Source organism: Monodelphis domestica, chromosome 1, assembly GCF_027887165.1.
Source record: "Monodelphis domestica isolate mMonDom1 chromosome 1, mMonDom1.pri, whole genome shotgun sequence".
In the NCBI taxonomy this organism is placed as follows: domain Eukaryota; kingdom Metazoa; phylum Chordata; class Mammalia; order Didelphimorphia; family Didelphidae; genus Monodelphis; species Monodelphis domestica.
Window position 1 is genome coordinate 80446011 of NC_077227.1, and position 22171 is coordinate 80468181.

Consider the following 22171-nt stretch of genomic DNA (forward strand, 5'->3'; position numbering starts at 1 on the left):
CTGGTTACACGATGCTTTCTTTCTCTCCGTTTTTAACTGGCCTGTCACTGGGGTCGAGAAAAGGAGTTAGCAGTACTGGTGCCACCAAAAAAAAAGTGGTCCGTGGAAACTTTTTTTTTTCTTTTTTAATGAACAGAAAAGAACAAAAGGAAGTTCAGAAGGAAGCAGAGACGAGCAGGACAGTTTTGAAAATACAGTAATCCCTCACTTATCTGATATTTCACTTTTCATGGTTACAGTCATTCCAGGGGAAGGAGTCATCAGGAAGGGATCAGCGCACCGTTTATGTGCCCAAGGTCCATCCCCATGGTAGCAGGCTGTCCAGTCTCCCCAGGGATCCATTTTTCTACTTTCACTCAAGACGAATTTGTTTTTTAGAATTTTTTTTTTTTCGGAGAGGGAGGAGACCTCAGAGCACAGAGCCAAGGAGAAGGAGCAGTTTTCAGCTGTTAAATTAAATTTAAAAATTTTAAAAACTGTTAAATTAAATTTAAAATTTTTTAAATCAAATTAAAAGTTAATGTGGGTATTTAGAGTGAGAACTGTCCATGGTTTCAGACATCCACTGAAAGTCTTGGAATGTATTCCCTGCAGATAAGGGGGAACTATCGTATAATACTATACAATAATATACAGTATATTTTAATGTTGGTAATGTCTTACCGTGTGTTTAGACTATCAGTTAGACTTTATCGTACATATGTGTATACACAAAAATCATGTTCTATATGGAATTGGAAGGTATTCACTTATATCCACTGTTTCATATCCATCATAGGTGTTAGAATGTATCCATTGCAGATATGAGGACTCTCCTGTATTTATTTTTTAAGAGAAAATTACCTTTCATCTTAAAATCAATATAAAGCATTGGTTCCAAGGCAGAAGAACAGTAAGGGTTAGGCAATAGGGGTTAAGTGACTTGCCCAGGGTCATACAACTAGGAAGTGTTTGTGGTCAGATTTGAACCCAGGACCTTCTAACTCTAGGCCTGGCTCTCAATTCACTGAACTACCTAACTTCCCCTTTTTCTTTCTCTCATTTTTTAACTTGGGGTAGAAAAAAAGGGGTAAGCAATACTCGTTCCAACAAAAAAGTGACCTGTGACTTTTTTTAAAAAAAGGCAATTTGAAATAGAGATTTCCATTTTCACATGAACCTTCCTATTTTGTTAAACATACAAAGAAGCTCTTTTTTGATATATGAGTTCAAAATAAAGGAAAGAATAATTGAGGTAGAAAACTATCGGAGAAGACATGATTTTTAGTTAAGTATTTTTTTAGGCAAAATTCTACTAAAAGTGGAAGAATGTACTCTACAACATAGTCATATCTGTTAGTAAATGCCTTGTAGTCGTGGACATTTATTATTTATTGACTTCTACCTGAAATCCCAAATCTTTAATTATTGCTCTTGATCCATGGCCTCTTGGAGAACTTTTTTGCTTTAGGTGAAAAGAGTTTGATTTTTGGCCTGTGAGTACATTCTGAAGGACTAGAAGTTTGCTCTAGTTTGAAGACAGAAGTGTGTTTGAATAGACTAATTATATGAGTAGAAAATTTCATCCTGTAATTTGGCCAGTTGTCATAAATATTAACTTAAAGGGAAAGGCCCTTGGGAATGTCTTACATTTAGATCTAAGAGAGAAAACACGGACTTTTGTTGATTTTTTTGCCGGCCATCCTCTGTATTTTCTTTTGTCTAGGTGAAAATTCATGCAGGTCCCAAGTTTGCCTCCTATTTGACTTTCAGCCCATGTGAAGTTAAGTCTCTCCGAATAGAGTATGGAGACCTAGAATGTTGTATTGAAGTGGTGGACAGCGTACAGGAAGCCATTGACCATATCCACAAATATGGCAGCTCCCACACGGATGCGATTATTACAGAGAACGGTCAGTACGAAGTTGGGTTAAATGGTTAAAGGGTGGCTATCCACAGGTCAACGTGGCAGCTTCCAGCTCTTCTACTTGATCACGGCTGGCTCTTTCCCATCCTTGTGCCTTCATGGCTATCATGGAAGGTTTCTGTGGTTGTGCCACTAGATGCTATAACCTTTCAATCTAGAATGACCAAATGGCTTACGTATGAAATGCTTTGAAAATGGTAACGTTTTTCATACCGAATGAATGTCAGGTAGTTGTAGTTACTGAAAAGTCTTTCATTTCAAGGCGTTTGAACTCTCAAGTCTAGTTCTCCTTCACATTCCCTTTGTTTTCTATGTATCATGTTCCTGTTTAAAAGTAATAGTGATGCTAGAAGGAGAATGGCGTGGTGGGCAGAGTACCGATCTCTGATGAGTAAAGACCTGGGTTCAAGGCTAGCCGGAGGACCTCGGACAGCAGACCACTTTCCACACCCATCTCCTGTGAACCTGATCCTTGACAGACTCTTTTTTCTTTCCTGAGCAGAGGAAACTGCAGAGTATTTCCTTCAGCACGTGGACAGCGCTTGTGTGTTCTGGAATGCTAGCACCCGCTTCTCAGATGGCTACCGCTTTGGCCTGGGTAGGAGACCACTTTTTAGGGAGTATTGTGATTCCGAGTCAATGATTGGAAGTGCTGGGGGGAAGAGGCATCCTATAGCCAGAACTCAATGAAGTGCGCCTAGAGGGGCAGTGAGGAGGAACCGGGTCAGTGCAGAAGGGAGGGAAGCCATCCTAGCAAAAGCGTGAAGAGGCAGATCTGGTTAGAGCAGGGGGTTCATGAAGTTAAGAAGGCTCATTTACTATTTTAATTTAATTTAATTTAATTTTTTGCAGGAGCTGAAGTAGGCATCAGCACGTCTCGAATCCATGCCCGGGGACCAGTAGGAATTGAAGGATTATTAACTACTAAGTGGTTACTTAGGGGACGGGAACATATCGTAGCTGACTTCTCAGAAAATGGACCTTTAAAATATATTCATGAAAACCTTCCCATCTCTCACAGAAACAACAGCTGAGAGCACGCTGGAACATATGGGGGGCATGTTCCAAGCTCTTTTCACTATTAAAACTCCGGTGATCACACAGGACTTTGTCTCCAATTCTTGGGTGATTTTTTGCTCTTTTGAGGTACACCTGGAAGTTTTTGGGTTGTTTTGACCTGTGCAGTAGAAGATGAGATGTGTCTGCTAATTCACACACTCCAGGTTGCCGGTTAGGAAAGTACAATTGTCACAGATAGGACTTTCTCTTTCCCAAATTCATTTCTTTTATATAATGCAAATCGATATTGATTATCCTTAGAGAGAGAAGAAAATGGACAATTGGTTTCCTCTTTTTGCCTTTTTATCGCCTCAGTGAGGTAAAGACTCCCCTTGGACATTTTTTTCAGTACTGTAGCCTGATGTTCTTGACAGACTATCTCATTCCCTACATTGTCATGATTTTACTAGAAAAGAGGAAATGTGGGGTACTCTATAAAGACTTGTTTCTCTTCAGCATTTCATTAGAAAAATCAGAAAAAATTGAGACTGTGATTGATTTTTTTTGTATTTATTTGTCAAATGCCTTTGACCAAGAGAGTTCTAAATTGTAGGTGATTTATTTTGTTAACCCTAGTAAGGAAACCAAAAGTTATAACATTTAGGAGTAGATGTCCCATCTACAGAGGAAGGAAACAGTTTTTGCTCCAGCTACGTTCAAGTATTTTATATAAACTGTTTATTATCCTTCCCATTCTCTGCTCTTCTCCCAATGAAATAACAAAGAATATTTTAATACTTTAAATTTTTTTCCCTTTTTTAAAAATAAAGTTCTTATTAAAAGATGTGTGTGCAATTAAAGTTTTCTCTTGTCCATTACCTTCCTTTTTACTCTCATTCACTTGGTGCCTTCTTGTGCTCGTCTTAAAGCAGACCACTGCTTTATCTCTTTATACAATTCCTTTTTCACCCAACTTGGAAATGAATTTAACACTTTTTTATTACTGCCACATTTATTCAAAAGGGCTACTGTAAGGAACCCTACATATTTATCCAAAATAAACTAACCCAACAAGAACAACCATAAGAATATTTTCTAACCTTTTTAATGATTTTTTATTATTCTAAATGTTTACAAATACAAATAAAACAAGTATTTCCATATATAAAGAAAAAAGACATTACACAAATGAAATCACAAATCTCCTATATGATTAACTTACTTTCCTTCATATCTACATAATAGATCCCATCTACTAGTATCCCAACTCCTCCCTACCCTCCCCATATCATTTATGATATCATCATGGAGGCCATGTTCATAAAAAGTAAATCTTTCATGTTTTATCTTTCTATTCACTTTCTGGAGGTAACATTTTCAATTTATTCGTCTAGTATTAGTTCTGTGGCTGTTTATAAGGTTCTTCTAATTTCACTATCCATTATCATATGTTTTTTTTCAGGCTTTTTAAAAAAAAATTAAATTTCTTCATTTCTTATGGCAAGATTAGTATTCTATCACAATCATATCCCACAATTTGGTCATTCTCCAATTGATGGGCATCCCCTCGGTTTCTCATTCTTTGCCACCACAAAGAGAGCTTCTATAAATATTTTGGAACATATGGGTTCTTTTCCTCTTTCCCCAATCTCTGAGAAACAGACCCAGCTGCTGGGTCTAAGGGTATACACAGTTTTGTAACTTTCTGGGTATAATTCCAAATTGCTCTCCAAAATGGTTGTATTAATTTGTAGCCTCAACAGCACATTAGTGTTGCTATTTTTCTACATCCCTTCAACATTTGTCACTTTTCCCTTTTGTCCTATTGGCCAGTCTGGCGGGTGTGAGGTGAAATCTCAGAGCTGTTTTGGTTTGCATTTTTTCATATACCTTTATATGGCTTTTAGCTCTTCATCTCAATATTGTTCAAATCTTTTGTCAATTTATCAATTCAGGGATGGCTCTCATTCTTATAAATTCAACAAAGATCACTATATATTTTAGATATGAGACCTCTATCTGAGGGGTTGTCTATAAACCTCCCCTTTCCTGCTTTCCTTTTGATCTTGGTGGTGTTTATTTTATTTCAGCAAAACCTTTTCAATTTCATGTATTCAAAATTATCTATTTTACATTTCACAATTCTCTATCTTTTGTTGACACAGATTCCTCTCCTATCCATAAATCTGATTTTTATCAATTTTTTTCTTTGATCAAATACCAGATTAGTATAATATTTTACTGCTGTTTATTGTATGTCTGCTTTGTTCAATATTTTCTAATCTTTATAGATATCACAGTACCAAGAATAGAACTTCACTAGAGTTGGTACTTGGAAATTGTTGAATGTTGAATGGATGAGGTGTTTCAGAAATAACTGAATAATTCTGATCCAGATATCTTTTCATCAGGATGATTTGTTAGGTGCCAAGAAGTCAAATTCTGGTGAGCAAATAAAACAATGAACAGAGGTGGCAAATTGGCCACAAGTTTGGTTAACAAAGAGCCACTTTATTTTTATTTTTGGAAAATTTTATTTAATGTCAATTAGAATATTATTCCTTGGTTACAAGAATCATTCTTTCCCTCCCATCTCCCTCCCCCTTCCCATAGCCAACACGCAATTCCATTGGGTTTTACATGTGTCCTTCATCAGAACCTATTTCCATGTTGATGTTTGCACTAGGGTGATCATTTAGAGTCTATATCCCCAATCATATCCCCCTCGACCCATGTAATCAAGCAGTTGTTTTTCTTCTGTGTTTCTATTCCCACAGTTTTTCCTCTGAATATGGATAGTGTTCTTTCATGTAGATCCCTCCGGGATGTTCATGATCACTGCATTGCCCCTAATGGAGAAGTCCGTTATATTCAATTGTACCACGGTGTATCAGTCTCTGTGTACAATGTTTTCCTGGTTCTGCTCCTTTCGCTCTGCATCAATTCCTGGAGGTCATTCCAGTTCACATGGAATTTCTCCACTTTATTATTACCTTTGAGCACAATAGTATTCCATCACCAACATATACCACAATTTGTTCCACCAGTCCCCAATTGGAGGGCATCCCCTCATTTTCCAATTTAACAAAGAGCTACTTTAAAGAAGACAAAAGGCGGTGATCTTGCAAGTATGTCTGGCAAAGATCATTTTTTAATGACTCACAAAATGTACTATTTGTTTTTCTGAAGGATATCAAGCCAGTCATATTGGAATAAGAGTAACAAGAGAGTGTAGTGTAGTAGATAGAATGCCATCCTTGGAGTAAAACCTAGGTTCAAGTTTTGCCCTTGACATTTTAGCTTTGTGACCATGGGCATATTGTTCAAACCATCATAGCCTCAGTTTTCAAGTCTGTAAAACTGATATGATAGTTGGATGACACCACTTTATAGGCTTGTGAGGAAGTACTGTATAAAAGTTAAGTTGGTATCATTTTTAGGACACATCTAAGATATGAAAGAGATTCTGATGACCACTTCTGTTGACTTAAGGGATAAGCAGTACAGCCCAGAAGAAAGTTTTGCTAAGAAATACGAAATCCCAGGCAAAAAAAAAAATAAAGATTGTAGAATTAACATTTGTAGTACTACCACCTGCTGACAGCTGGGGGGATGGAGAGGCATGTCAGAAGGGAGTGACTAGCTACAATGAGAGTAACTGAATAGGTACTAGATTCCTGGACCATGACATGTGGGACTGATGGGCTCCTGGCCAGGAAGAGATGGGTAGCATGCACTTTGCAAAGGCTGGCTAAAACAGGTTTAACTGGAGCCTAAGTAAATGTAATCAAGAGGGAACAAAATTGAAATAGAGAGAGGGAAGGAGAAAATGGCCTGTGTAGATCTATCAAGTCTGATACAATAGAGGAGAGGTGCCAAATAGATCCCCACTGCAGCCTCTACCGGATGGAAATGTAATTGGGAAGTTAACAAAATAAATGTAACTACAATACAATATAGATAATATTCATTTGTAGTATTCTAAGTAATCATTCAGCCCAACAAAGGAAGAAAAGCAGAGGAGCTCTAGTGATGGGAAAGTATCTACAAGCACCAGCAATAAGCAATGCCATAGATGTTTATGCAAATGAATTGTAGCTAATGATAAGAGTAAATAAGTTCTTTTTTTTTTTAAATATATTTTATTTGATCATTTCCAAGCATTATTCGTTAAAGACATAGATCATTTTCTTTTCCTCCCCCCCACCCCCCATAGCCGACGCGTAAGTCCACTGGGCATTAGATGTTTTCTTGATTTGAACCCATTGCTTTGTTGATAGTATTTGCATTAGAGTGTTCATTTAAAGTCTATCCTCTGTCATGTCCCCTCAACCTCTGTATTCAGGCAGTTGCTTTTTCTCGGTGTTTCCACTCCCATAGTTTATCCTTTGCTTATGAATGGTGTTTTTTTTCTCCTGGATCCCTGAAAGTTGTTCAGGGACATTACACCGCCCCTAATGGAGAAGTCCATTACGTTCATTTATACCACAGTGTATTAGTCTCTGTGTACAATGTTCTCCTGGTTCTGCTCCTCTCGCTCTGCATCACTTCCTGGAGGTTGTTCCAGTCTCCATGGAACTTCTCCACTTTATTATTCCTTTGAGCACAATAGTATTCCATCACCAACATATACCACAGTTTGTTCAGCCATTCCCCAATTGATGGGCATCCCCTCGTTTTCCAGTTTTGGGCCACCACAAAGAGCGCAGCTATGAATATTTTTGTACAAGTCTTTGTGTCCATTATCTCTTTGGGGTACAGACCCAGCAGTGCTATGGCTGGGTCAAAGGGTAGATATTCTTTTGTCGCCCTTTGGGCATAGTTCCAAATTGCCCTCCAGAATGGTTGGATCAGTTCACAACTCCACCAGCAATGAATTAATGTCCCTACTTTGCCACATCCCCTCCAGCATTCATTACTTTCCTTTGCTGTTATGTTAGCCAATCTGCTAGGTGTGAGGTGATACCTCAGAGTTGTTTTGATTTGCATCTCTCTGATTATAAGAGATGTAGAACACTTCTTCATGTGCTTGTTAATAGTTTTGATTTCTTTATCTGAGAACTGCCTATCCATTTCCCTTGCCCATTTATCAATTGGAGAATGGCTTGATTTTTTGTACAATTGATTTAGCTCATTATAAATATGAGTAATTAAACCTTTGTCAGAGGTTTCTATGAAGATTTTTTCCCAATTTGTTGTTTCCCTTCTGATTTTAGTTATATTGGTTTTGTTTGTACAAAAGCTTTTTAGTTTGATGTAGTCGAAATTATTTATTTTACATTTTGTGATTCTTTCTATATCTTGCTTGGTTTTAAAGCCTTTCCCCTCCCAAAGGTCTGACATGTATACTATTCTGTGTTTACCCAATTTACTTATGGTTTCCTTCTTTATGTTTAAGTCACTCACCCATTTTGAATTTATCTTGGTGTAGGGTGTGAGGTGTTGATCTATTCCTAGTCTCTCCCACACTGTCTTCCAATTTTCCCAGCAGTTTTTATCGAATAGTGGATTTTTGTCCCAAAAGCTGGGATCTTTGGTTTTATCGTATACTGTCTTGCTGAGGTCGTTTTCCCCCAGTCTATTCCACTGATCTTCCTTTCTGTTTCTTAGCCAGTACCAAATTGTTTTGATGACTGCTGCTTTGTAATATAGTTTGAGGTCTGGGACTGCAAGGCCCCCATCATATGTGTTTTTTTTCATTATTTCCCTGGATATCCTTGATCTTTTGTTCTTCCAAATGAACTTTGTTATGGTTTTTTCTAAATCAGTGAAGAAGTATTTTGGTAGTTCAATGGGTATGGCACTAAATAGATAAATAAGTTTGGGTAGGATGGTCATTTTTATTATATTGGCTCATCCTATCCATGAGCAGTTAATGTTTTTCCAATTGTTCAAGTCTAGTTTTAGTTCTGTGGCGAGTGTTTTGTAGTTGTGTTCATATAGTTCCTGTGTTTGTCTTGGGAGATAGATTCCTAGGTATTTTATTTTGTCTAAGGTGATTTTGAATGGGATTTCTCTTTCTAGTTCTTGCTGCTGAGCTGTGTTGGAGATATATAGAAAAGCTGATGATTTATGTGGGTTTATTTTGTATCCTGCAACTTTGCTAAAGTTGTTGATTATTTCAATTAGCTTTTTGGTTGAATCTCTAGGATTCTTTAAGTAGACCATCATGTCATCCGCAAAGAGTGATAACTTGGTCTCCTCCTTGCCTATTCTGATGCCTTCAATTTCTTTATCTTCTCTAATTGCTACTGCTAGTGTTTCTAGTACAATGTCAAATAGTAGAGGTGATAATGGGCATCCTTGTTTCACTCCTGATCTTATTGGGAATGCATCTAGTTTATCCCCATTGCAGATGATATTAGCTGATGGTTTTAGATATATACTGTTTATTATTTTTAGGAATGACCCTTCTATTCCTATGCTTTCTAGTGTTTTTAATAGGAATGGGTGTTGTATTTTATCTAAATAAGTTCTTAATATAAGAATGCAAACGACCTGGTAGCACGAGTCCTAGTTGGAACTTAACTGGAATATGGCTATGGAAGAAAAGGCCTTATTCGAAAGGAATTAAATCAATGAAAGGCAATGGAATGGCATAATCTATTATATTCATGAAAACTGGAAGGAAACAGTGGTGAGCATCTGGGTAAGGATCAAAGGAACAATAAACAAAAGCAATATTGTTAGGTGGAATATACCACAGGAGTTTGGGAAAGAGATCACAAATTTGGCATGGAAGCATGCTTTTGTGCTGATAGGGAATTTTAATTATTCAGAGATCTGCTAGAGCTCTCTTTATGGCAAAAGGAGTCCAAATGATAAATGTGTGACTTATTTTAATGAGAATTTTACCTTTTAAGAGGTGGAGAAGGCAAGAAAGAGAATTGCTATTGTGGATATGATTTTATTAATTTATTTTTTTTTATTTGAGCATTTCCATACGTTATTCACTAGAGACAAAGATCATTTTCTTTTTCTACCCCCCCTCCCACCTCTCCCATAGCTGACCTGCGATTCCACTGGGTATCACATGTGTTCTTGATTCGAACCCATTTCCATGTTGTTGGTATTTGCATTAGAGTGTTCTTTTAGAGTCTCTCCTCAGACATGTCCCCTCAACCCCTGTAGTCAAGCAGTTGCTTTTCTTCGGTGTTTTTACTCCCACAGTTTATCCTCTGCTTGTGGATAGTGTTTTTTAGATCCCTGCAGATTGTTCAAGGACACTGCATTGACCCTAATGGAGAAGTCCATCACCTTCGATTGTACCACAGTATCAGTCTCTGTGTACAATGTTCTCCTGGTTCTGCTCCTTTCGCTCTGCATCACTTCCTGGAGGTTGTTCCAGTCTCCATGGAATTCCTCCAGTTCATTATTCCTTTTTGCACAATAGTATTCCATCACCAACAGATACCACAATTTGCTCAGCCATTCCCCAATTGAAGGGCATCCCCTCATTTTCCTATTTTTGGCCACCACAAAGAGCGCCGCTATGAATATTCTTGTACAAGTCTTTGTACAACTTTGTACTTTGTAAAACGATGCCCAAAGGGCGATAAACGACTGTCTGCTCTTTGATCCAGCCATAGCACTGCTGGGTTTGTACCCCAAAGAGATAATAAGTGGATCTGATTTTAACCAACAAAGTTAGATGAAGTAGAAATTAGGGGAAGTTTAAAGGGCAAGTTATGGGTACTTAAGTGGCACAGTGGATAGAGTGCCAGGCCTAGAATCAGAAAGACTCATCTTTTTGCATTCAAATCTGGCCTCAGACACTTATTAGCTGTGTTAGCCTGGGCAAGTCATTTAATCCTATTTGCCTCAGTTTCCTTGTGAGCTACAGAAGGAAATGGCAAACCAACTCTAATATCTTTGCCAAGAAAACCCCTAAAAGATAGTATGTCAGCCCCAAATGAAAAATGATTCAACAAGGAGCAAGTAGTCATTCTATCAAAAATGGTGGTAGAAAGTAACACTCAGCATAGGCTTTCAAAGGATTCATTGGATAGAAACATATCGAAAGACAAGAAATTGGGAATGAATAAAAAATGTAACAAAGTCCCCTAAGAACATTAAACTGTTGAGGCCTAGAAGGAAGTAAGGCTAATTTCAAATGCTGTCGTCACTAAAATATTTTTATTTAAAAAGACATTTTTGCAAAAAGTTCAAATTAGTGATCAAAGCTGGGGGTAGATGGGATGGTAAGAATGGCCAACAGCGAGAGTAAACTACAGTCTAAGAAGAATGATTTTGGGCCTGGAAGAATATAACAAAATTGGACAAGAGTGGAAATTCAAGCTGAGTGAGGAGAGGGTAAAGGGGCACAGACTTGCTCTCATTGAGTTAGTTACCTAGCCCAAGGGAAGTAAAAAGGATACTGAAAGAAATGTTAGAAATGACTGCTGAGCCACGATTGATCATCTTTGAAAGATATTCAGGAAAGGAGAGGTATCACAGACCCTAGAAAGAGAAAATGTCCCGATTTTCAAAAAAGGAAAGAGGGTGTAGCCTGCAATGTTAGTCAAGTTGAATTCAGTTCCTGGCAAAATTCTAGAACATCTTGTTAAAGGAGTGGCTTGTAAGCATTTGGAGCAAGAAACTATGGTCTCTAAAGCCTAGCCTACACTCATCAAGAATAGGTTATTACCCAATAATCTCATTTCCTTTTTTGAAAACATTTTTATTTTTCACACAAGTTTCTTTTGTATGATTGTGAACTTGAGAAATATCAATTAAAATGATCATTTTCATATTTAAAAAACAAAAGAAATATGAAAATACAAATTATTATTCATAGCTATTTTTTTAAATGACCTAATGTTTAACATGGTAATTCTAAACTCTCTGATCTATCTTTTCCTCTGGGTTATTTCTGCTCTTTTCTATGTATGTTTTTTAAAATATAATATTTGATTTTTAAAATTTTTCCATGGTTACATGATTCATGTTGTCTCCCTCCCCTCTACTTTCCCCCCTCCCAGAGCTGACAAGCAAATCCTCTGGATTATACATATATTATCACTCAAAACCTATTTCTATATCATTCACTTTTATAACAGTAATCTTTTAAAACCAAAAACCCAAATCATATACCCATATAACCAAGTGATAAATCATATGTTTTTCTTACTCATTTCTACTCCCACAGTTCTTTCTCAAGATGTGGACAGCATTCTTTCTCATTAATCCCTCAGGATTATCCTGGATCATTGTATTACTTTTGATAGCAAAGTTTATTATATTTGATTATCCCACAAGTTTCAGTTACTGCATATAATGTTCTCCTGGTTCTACTCATTTCACTCTGCATCAGTTTGAGTAGGTCCTTCCAGTTCTTATAGAAATCAAATAGTTCATTATTCCTTATAGCACAATAGTATTCCATCACCATCAGATACCACAATTTGTTCAGCCATTCCCCAATTGAGGGACATCCCCTCATTTTCCAAATTTTTGCCACCACAAAAAGTGTAGCTATAAATATTTTGTACAAACATGTTTTTTCCCATTTTTTTATCTCTTTGGGATACAAACCTAATGGTGATATTTCTGGATCAAAGGACATTCATTCTTTTAAAGCCCTTTGGGCGTAATTCCAAATTGCCTCCCAGAATGGTTGGATCACTTCACAACTCCATCTGCAATGCATTAATATCCCAATTTTGCCAAATCTCCTTTACTGTTATGTTGGCCAATCTTGCTACCTCAGAGTTATTTTGATTTGCATTTCTCTAATCAGGAGGAATTTAGAACACTTTTTCATGTGATTATTGATAGTTTTTTCTTTGTATCTTTTAATATTTCCTTTTATATTCTTTTCTTTCTTTCTTTTTTGGCATCACTATAACTACATGCCTCTACAACCTTGTATTCGTGTACCCTCCCATTACCTTCCCCCCACCACTGCTAAAAAAATATTAGTAGAGAGAGCACTGTAATAGACTTGACCTAACTAACCTTTCTTATCTATAAAATGAGGATAATGATAACATCTACCTTCCTGATATGAGGATTGAATGAAATGTTTGTAAAGTACTTAACTCAATGTCTGGCACATAGTAGTTGCTTAATAAATGCTTCCTTCCTCCCCTTTCCCTTGTTCCCTCCTAGCTCTCTTGTAACAAATAAGTATAATCAAGAAAAAATATACCAATTACCTCTGAAAATACGTGTCAAGAAGTGGAAAGCATGATTTATCATCAGGCTTTTGAGATGTGGTTGATCATCAGGATTCTTAATTCTTTTGAAGTCATCTTGTTTTACAATGTTGTCATCAATGTACTAATGGTTCTGGGTCTGCTCACTTCACTATATCAGTTCATACTGGTCCTTCCAGGTTTCTCTGAATCCATCCCTTTTGTAATTTAATAATCATAATGATTACAAATTGCAAAATTATAAATAAAAGTAACAATTTAGCATTTATATAATGGTTACTATATGCCAGACACTGTGCAAAGCACTTTAAAAATTTTATCTCATTTTATCACAATTCCATCACATTTCAGCGCATTTTATGAAATAATTTGTCCAATCATTCTCTAATCAATGGGCACCAACTTTGTTTCTAGTTCTCTACTACAATAAACATGCTACCATAGTATTTTTTATCAGAGTATTTAGCACATGAAGAAAGTTTATCGATTGCTTAATCTTCCTTTCCCTTTTTCTTTGATCTATTTAAGGTATAAGCCTAGTACGTTGTATCAGTGGGTCAAAAGATCATGCATGGTTTAATGAATTTTGGGATATAGTTCCAAATTGGTTTCCGGTATTGTTGGATTACTCCACAACTCTACTAATATTGCATTAGTGTGTCTGTCCTTCCACAACCTCTTCAACAATTGTCATTTTTTCTTTTCTTTTTTTCTCCTAAGGCCAGCTTTGCCAATTTGTTTTAATTTTCATTTCTCTTATTATAAGTGAATTAGGGTATTTTTTTCTAAAATACTTGTTGATAGATTGGGTATCTTTCATTGAGAATGTCCTGTTCATAATCTTTGACTAATTATCTATTAGAAAATAGCTCTTGTTCTTATATATTTAAATTGGTTTCCTATATATCTTGGATATAAGGCCTTGCTCAGAGAAACATGCTGAAAATATTTTCCCCAGTTAACTCATATAAACTATTTTTCTTCCAATTTTAATGATTGCCTTTGTCTAGACTGAAGCTATTCCATTTTATGTATTGTAATAAAAATTGACCATTATCTCTTGTGCTCCTCTTTATTCTTTATTTGGTCAAGGATTTTTCCCCATTTATAGCAGCAAGTGGAAATCTCTTTTCTTCATCCTTTAGTTTGTTTATGCTATGCCCTTTTATGTCTGATATGGCTAAGTCACCTTCATTCCACTGTTTTCATTATTTCCTTTGAGATTCCAGATCTTTTCCTTCTCCATTTTTTATATTATTGTTTTCTAGTTCTTAAGTAACTCTTTGGTTGTTTGATTAGTATACTACTGTAGCATGTTGTAAGTTAATTTTAGTAGTGTTATCATTTAATTTTATTGGCTCAACCAAGAACAATTCCTATTTTTCCATTGAGTTAAGGTTCTGATTGATATTGAAAGAAAAAGCAGAAAGAGAAAAAGAGAGAAGGAAGGAGGGAGGAAGATATATACAAAGCAAGGCCAGACAGGGTGGAGCAGTATCTCCATTTATTATGACAAAGAGAAAGATTTTTATAGAAAGTAGAATACTAAGCATTACATTATTTTTAGGAGGTATTACTTTCCCCACAGAATATTCTTTATGAAATGATGATACCCAAAACACTTCCAGGGCTCCTCTACAAAAGCAAGCAAATTAAGAAAGAGTGACAGCTAATCTATTCTGCGTAACTTGGGGAAAGGAAGGTCTTGGTGATTTGGCCATGATTATAAAGGCTTCTTTGCTCTTCAAAATAAGGAAAGACTAAAGGTTTTATAATGACCATTTTGGGGAGGAATCCTTCAAGGGTTCTCCTTATCTGGGTTTCCTCTGAGAGCCAAGCCAGCAGTCTCTCAGAGAGAAGGGTCCTTCTGTCTAAGTGTAACAATTCAGTCAAATAATTGCTGAGAGGCACTGCATGCTCAATCCCATGTCAGTCATTACAGAGTGCTCTGCCATGGCACAGGGGTTGATTTATTTTATAAGTTCAGTGAGTACATACTTTCTTGGCACACAATCATTTCTCAACATATATGTTTCCAGAGAACCTAACAACAGACCCAAAGCCTGAGGAGATAGTCAAGAAGCATTGTTGCTACAATAGAGATGAAGATAAGATGAAGAGTAGAGTGATTTGGAGGTTAGTCCCTCTTGACCTAGGGGATCACCAGTTAGGAGAATCATTGTTACTTTTGGTCAGCTTTCACAATCAATAACAATTACTTAGGAGATGGGTAACAAAATATTTTGTAGCTAGGTATAGGGTTAGAGGGTAATTTAATGACAGATCAGATTTAGGGTTTTCCTCAATTTACAAGTTCTATTTTTCTTGTGTTATTTTAAAGTACCTGGCAATGTTGCCTGGTTTCTGTCCACAAACAGATTCAGCAGAGTTTGTCCTGTAGATCTGGGCTTAAAGGTGATTGACGTTCTTGACTTGCCTGGCTTGTAATGGGAGTGAATGTAACTCTGTGGAGAGGGAAAGGAGGGGGGTAATTGGTAATGATCTTTAGGTTTTTAATTCTGTGAATTTAATCTTTTAGGGTAATAATCTGTGGGGGATTAAGGTGGGATATATGTGTATTAACCCTATAAGTATTTGCTCTTATATTATTTCTCCTGTATTGGGGAGAGAACAATAATCATAACAATTCCATTAGAAAGAGAAGTCACATGGGGGTGGGGGGGATGTTCCATGAGTGCCTTATTTTTCCAGAGTGTTGTTTGCAACTATGGAACTCACGTGTGACCATTTCAGACAGCGTGGGCTTGACAGCTTCCCATAAGTTTCAGCCTAGACAACAGCTCGCAGCTGTGAGCTGAGACTGGCCTTGCCAAGGGTCTCAGGCAAACTTACAAGCATGTATTTGTGGCTGCTTTTCCTCAGTGGGCCTAATTTGTCCCAGGTTCCTTCATATTTTTACAAATCCATTTTTGTAAAAAAAGAATTTTGCATTTAATTGCATATAATTTCTCTTTGTTTTTGGTAGATAGAATAATAAATATCTTATATATTCTATATAAGATTTTCTAATTATTGTTTCATTTAATTTTAATTCTATCTCTAGAATTCTCTAAGTAAACCATTGTATCATCTGCAAAAATTATAATTTCTTTCCTCTTTGTTTATGCTGTTCTCAATTTCTTATCTTATTGCTATTAATAGTATTTCTAGGACTATAGCAAATAATAATGGTGACAGTAAGCTTACTTATTTTATTTTTACTCTGATTGGAAAGACCTCTAGCATTTATTTCTAATGTTAATTATTTGCATAGATACTATTTGTGATATTAAAGAATGGTCTATTTTTAATGTTTTCAGCCTAAAAGATGTTATATTTGTCCATAGCCTTTTCTTTATCTGTTGATGTAATAATATGATTTTATTGTTTTGTTATTAAGATGGCTTATTATGTTTTTTAGTTATCCTAATATTTATTCAACCTTGCATTGTTGGCATAAATCCAACCCATTCATTGTATATGATCCTTTAAATAAGTTGTAGCCTCTCCACTAATATTTTACCTAATATGTAGTGTTGATATTCATTAGTAATTAACCTATAGCTTTCTTTGCCTTAGTTCTCCTTGATTTAAGTATCAGTACTACATTTGTATCACAGAAGTCTTATAGTATGTTTTCCTTCCCTGTTTTTGCAAACAATTTGTATAACATTTGAATGAATTGTCCATTGTCTATTTGATAGAATTCACTTATAAATCCCTGTGTTTTTTTTTTTAAAGGAGGGAAGGAGTTTATTTATAGCTTGTTCATTGTGATGGATTTATTTAAATTCTCTATTTCTTCTGTTAATCTGGGTATTTTGTATTGTGTAGTTATTCATCCATTTCATTGAACTGTCAGTTTGTTGGAATATAATTAGATGAAACAATTTCTAATCAGTTCCTTTATTTTTGTGACTATTGCTTTTTCAATTTTGATACTGCACAATTTGGTTTTCCTCTCTCTTCTTAAAAAAGTATGATTATATTCAATTTTGCAGGTTGAGTTATGCTTGTTTAAAAGTCTTTTATCTTTTGCCTTTTGCATATCTTATTAGAAGATTTTCTTTTCTTTATCTGCTTGTAGTGTAGTCTTATGTGATCCTGACTGGTTACTTGGTATTTGAATTCTTTTATTCTGGCAGCTTGCCCTGTTTTTGTTCTGTCTCATAAACTTTGGATTTTGCCTATGATATTACTATATATTTACAGTTTTGAGTTTCAAGAGGTGTTCAGGAGATTCTATTTTCATTTTGCCCTTTGGTTCTAATAGATATGGGCAATTTTTTTATGATATCCTGAAATATTATCTAGTGTTTTTATTCATTGTTGGTTTTCAGATAGTCTAATGATTTTTAAATTATTTCCCCTTCACTTGTATTTCAGATCAGTTTGTGAAGTTAGATAATTTTTATTTTCTTCAATTTTTAAAAAGTCATTTAATTTGGTTCTAATATTCCTTGTCTTATGGAATTCATAGAGTTCTTTCTGCCTCCATTCTATTTTTAGAGAATCTATTATTTTAGTTCATTTCTTTTTTACCTTCCGATATAAGCTATTTATTCTCCTTGTGATTCCCCCCACAAAAAAATCTGATTTCATTTGTAATTTTTTTTTATCTCTTGCTTGACTTCTTCCACCCATTCTTGTATTTCTTGGAAGAAAGTAATTTCTTCCTCTGAGATTCTACTTATAGTTGTTGCAGAGTACCTTTCCTCCTCTCAGTTTATCTTTTCACCTTCCCTTAAGCTATAGTATTCCTTCACTGTTTGGTGTTTTCCTCTGTATACCCGTATTTCTATCCCCATTTCTTGACTTGGAACTTGGAACTTGTGCCAGTGCCCTCCAATATTCACAAATGATTTGGGAAGACCTTGTTTGGACCTGTGTCCTTTGAAATCTATGTATTGTAGCCATTATTGATCTAAAATGGGCAACTGGTAATAGGGCCTACCCTTTGCCTTTAACCATGGATTTATCTCTATCTTTTGGTGGTCTGCTTCAAGTTTTGGGCTCAGCAAGTCTCTGAATCCTTCTCCTTTTAAAATCCCCAATCAGGAATTGGTTGAGCCTGATAGACCCCACTTAGAAAATGGAGATCGTGTTTGTCTCAGTTCTCCATGGTTCAACTGGCATTGTCACCCATCTAAGCTCCCAATACTCTAAAGAATACACAACCAGGATCTACCTTTCTACACAAAGATCCATGAGACAGATCTATACCCTGATTTTATTTTATTTTTATTTTACTGGGGCCAAGATCAAGCTTCAGGCCCCCAATTATTAGTGTTCAAAATGACTTGTTCCAGGGATTAAACAAAACTTTTAAGGGAGTTGTGCTGAATACTGTCTTTAACTAAATAGAATAAGCTGAACTGATTCCCTGCAAAGTTATTTGTAGTAGGAAGTATAGTTCATGAAAAATAGAAGATATTTTTTTTCAGTTTAAAATTTTTTAAATTAGTTTAACTTAACATTTAATTTTTAAAAATGGTTCCAGAAAACAACCATGATGATTATGAAGGTAATATATTCAGGGTACAGCAGATAGACTGACTTCTATAATTACCTCCACATCTGGTGAACTCATTTATTCAAGTGTAGAATTTGTATTTTACCCTAGTTGTTCACTTATTAATTTTCGTCTGTCTTTTTAGATCTGTATTAAGCTCCTTTACTTAGAGATAACTTCTAGAGTCTCTCTTAGATATTGGCTCTCTCTTGTGTGCCTCCTGGCCATCACTGACCTTCTTGAGAGTGCCTGAAATTGGGGCACTGAATGTGAGAGGGACAGCAAGAAGGCCAGCTTAGCCACTGTTCCTTACACATCAGCACCCTCCACCAATCTCTGGACATTTGTACTAGCCATTTTTCATGTTTGGAATATACTTTCTCCCTTATTTCCCTTAAAACTGACCTCAAGTATCATTTTCTACATGAAGCCTTTCCTGACTCTTCTAGCTCCCACTACTCTCCCTTCCCAAGATATCTTGTATTTATTTTTAATTTATCCTGTTTATATTTATACATAGACATGGTTTCTCCTCTGTTAGAATGTAAGCTCCTTGAGGGTAGCAACTGTTCTATTTTTGTCTTCATACCCCATAGTCTAGCACTCAGACTGGCACATAGTAGACACTTAATGCTTCTAGATCAATAAAATCAGGACTTAGTGACGTAGAATAAGCTTGCTGTGGTACTGGCTAGGTAATACCTGTTCCTGACAGGTTTGCTAATACTTTAGATCCCAGGTGTAGTGAGTGAGGAATCATGGATGGCTTCTTCTTTTTTTTTTTTCAATGCAGAAATCCCCAAGTCTTTATTGAGCACTATGCACCCAGAAAACTACCAGTTGCTATGGGGCATATAAATATTGCCTTTGCCTTCTGGAAGTGTACAATGAATTTGGAAAAATTAAACTCCCACATCTGAAAAGGCAAACAATTCAAGACTTGGAATGCATTCTCCTTATCACCATAGCTTAGAATCCTAGCTTCCTTCCAAGGTAAGTTCAAGTGTGGATGGCTTATTCTAAAACGGGGTTCTTAACTTGGTGTCCATGGAAAGATTTCATGGTGAAAGAACCCCACATCTTTATTTTCACCAGACTTTGATTTCCTTAGTAATTATATGTCTTTATGCCTTCAAAAACATTCTGAGAAAGAATCCATAAACTTTAACCAGGCTGCCAAAAGGATTCATGACATACAAAAAAGTTAAGATGCCTTGCTTTTAAAAATCATTCTCTTTCTATTTCCGTTATGAGAGACAATGTGGCCAAAGTTGATAGATAGTTAGCTTTAGAGTCAGGAAAGACCAAATTCAGGTTCTGCCTATGACCAAACTAATAATGTATTAACTTTTTAGTTGCTTTAAGACTAGAAGATTATAGCTGAGTTAGTTGCTTACCTGCATAAGTAGAGGGAGTTTCCATAGCTGGAATGAAATACTCGATGAAATCATGGATCTTAATAAAAAAATCAATTTCCATACTAGTCACAGGGGATGTATCTGATCTTTCTATTCATTTATCAGGGGACAAAGATATTTTTTCCACCTCTTAAATATAGTTTTCCTTACAGCCAGTGTTTGTATACTATTTTTGAGTCTGTGATTGATTGAGTCACACTGACAGAGACATGAAAAAGATCGCAAAGATCTTATAGTGTAGTACAAAGCAAAGAACACAACTAGAATCAGGGCATTTGGAATCTGGTTCCAGCTCATCCACTGAATGACTCCATAACTTCTGGCAGATCACTGGGAGCTCTGGGTTTCAGTTTCCTTACATGTTGAATGAGAAAGTTGGTCCAGATTATTTCTAGGATTCCTTCCAGTTTTGAAATTCTTTGGTTTAGTATCCCTAAGCACAAGAGGTCCATTGAAAAGTAAATAGTGGGAACTCAAATTTGAAAACATTTGGGTAAGGGGAAAATTGGCTTTCTCTTAATTGGGTAAGGTCCAGTGGGGCTAGGTTTTTGTTGGGACATAGTGTATTGAATATGGAGCCAAAAGGCTCAACAAAAGGAAAGGAAAAGAGGAAGAAAGAAAATAAGGAAGGAATAAAGAAAAAAGGGAAGGAAGAAGAAAAGGAAGGGAGAGAGAAAAGAAGGCAGGAAGGAAAGAAGGCTGCAAGAAATGAAGGAGGGAAGGAAAAAGAAGAAAGGAAGGAAGGAAAAAAGACAAAGAAGGAAGGAAGGAAGGAAGGAAGGAAAGAAGAAAAGAAATAAGGAAGGAATGAACGAATGAACAAATGAAGGTGGAAGGAAGGAAGGAAGGAAGGAAGGAAGGAAGGAAGGAAGGAAGGAAGGAAGGAAGGAAGGAAGGAAGGAAGGTTTTACTGTACTCCTGAAATAGTCAGGAACTGCAAGCCAGGAATACCATTGCTTTGATTGCATGTGGACATGCCATAGGAAGAAGGTTCTCTGGAACATGATTCAAAAAATTTTCTCCTTCCAGAGAGACCTGGATTGCAACAGAATTCCTAACAATATTGGGCTTTTGAATATCAAAACTAAGGGCAGGAAGACACCATTTCCAGTCTGTGAAGAATATTACTTACGTAATTTTCATTATGACAACTTTCCAAAACATGTTCCCTTTCATCCCACCCACAGTTCCAACAAAATCATTATCTTCCCTAAGAAGTGGGCCAGCCCATTCCTAATGCTTCTTCTTTCTGAGCATTACATTTTTTTTAATTCTACTTGCTTGGGGATTTGTGTGTGTATGTGTGGTAGATGCCTCTCTCATTCAGCATCTTAGCTTCCCAGTAATTATTATAGGAATTAGACAGCTATCCTTAGCTATATATTCTTCCTCAATCTTCTCATCTTGCACTTTGTAAATCTCAGTTTATCAAAGTAAAAACTACAGTCATGTTGATTTTAAATGTAAAGTTTTAAACTTGGGTACAAAAAATTAATTTAAAAGGCTAGTGTGGAGGAGAGTGTGATTTGAGAGCAATTCACCTAAAAAATGATTAGTGGTGATAAGACTTCAAATTCACTATGAGTAGGGGGGACAACTAAGTGGCTCAGTGGATAGAAAGCCAGGCCTGGAGATAATAGGTCCTGGGTTGAAATCTAGTCTCAGGCTCTTCCTACCTGTGTAGCCCTGGCCAAATCACTTAATCCTAATTGACTGGCCCTTATTGCTCTTCTGTCTTGAAACTAATGTAGATTATTGATTCTAAGACAGAAGGTAAGGGTTTAAAAAAATTCACTATGAAGAAATTTATATGGTAGCAAAGAATATTGATTTCATCTTAGAATGCATTCAGAAAGGAAGGCCCCATTGTATTTTGTCCCTATGATACCATTCCTGCTAAAGTATTTTGTTTAGTTTTAAGTGCTACTTTTAGGCCAGTGATATATTAAAGATCAATCAAACAATTGATAAATATTAATTAAGCACCTACTATGAATAGCTAGGTAGCACAGTATATAGGGTATTGGGCCTGAAGTCATCTTCTTGATGTTGGGCACTGTTATAGCTCTGGGAGGTTTCATCATTCATATTGATGTCTAGGTTGACATTTGATGTAAAAGCCACCTACAGTTCCTGCAGTCATGTCATAATGGGAGCAGCAGTGGAAGATTCCTGATCT

General features: G+C 36.2%; 1 protein-coding gene and 1 long non-coding RNA gene across 10 annotated transcripts in view; one reads left to right on the plus strand and one right to left on the minus strand.

Annotated features, from left to right (window-relative positions):
• Positions 1 to 3765, plus strand: part of ALDH18A1 (aldehyde dehydrogenase 18 family member A1) — a 50859-nt gene extending 47094 nt beyond the window's left edge. For all 8 annotated transcript variants that reach the window (XM_007478726.3, XM_056801919.1, XM_007478725.3 and 5 more), the window contains 3 exons: positions 1706 to 1892; positions 2409 to 2504; positions 2759 to 3765. In XM_007478726.3, the coding sequence (XP_007478788.2) occupies positions 1706 to 1892; positions 2409 to 2504; positions 2759 to 2940 (465 nt within the window). In that variant the 3' untranslated portion in view covers positions 2941 to 3765. The remainder of the gene's footprint in view (positions 1 to 1705; positions 1893 to 2408; positions 2505 to 2758) is intronic.
• LOC130454991 (uncharacterized) lies at positions 126 to 22159 on the minus strand. 2 transcript variants are annotated; one of them, XR_008912743.1, is made up of 3 exons: positions 21983 to 22159; positions 13063 to 13259; positions 126 to 446 (listed from the first exon to the last, which is right to left on the minus strand). It is a non-coding gene; the product is annotated as an uncharacterized LOC130454991 (long non-coding RNA). The 2 variants fall into 2 exon arrangements; XR_008912745.1 differs by lacking the exon at positions 21983 to 22159 and adding an exon at positions 15407 to 15521.
• Positions 22160 to 22171: the final 12 nt, after the last annotated feature.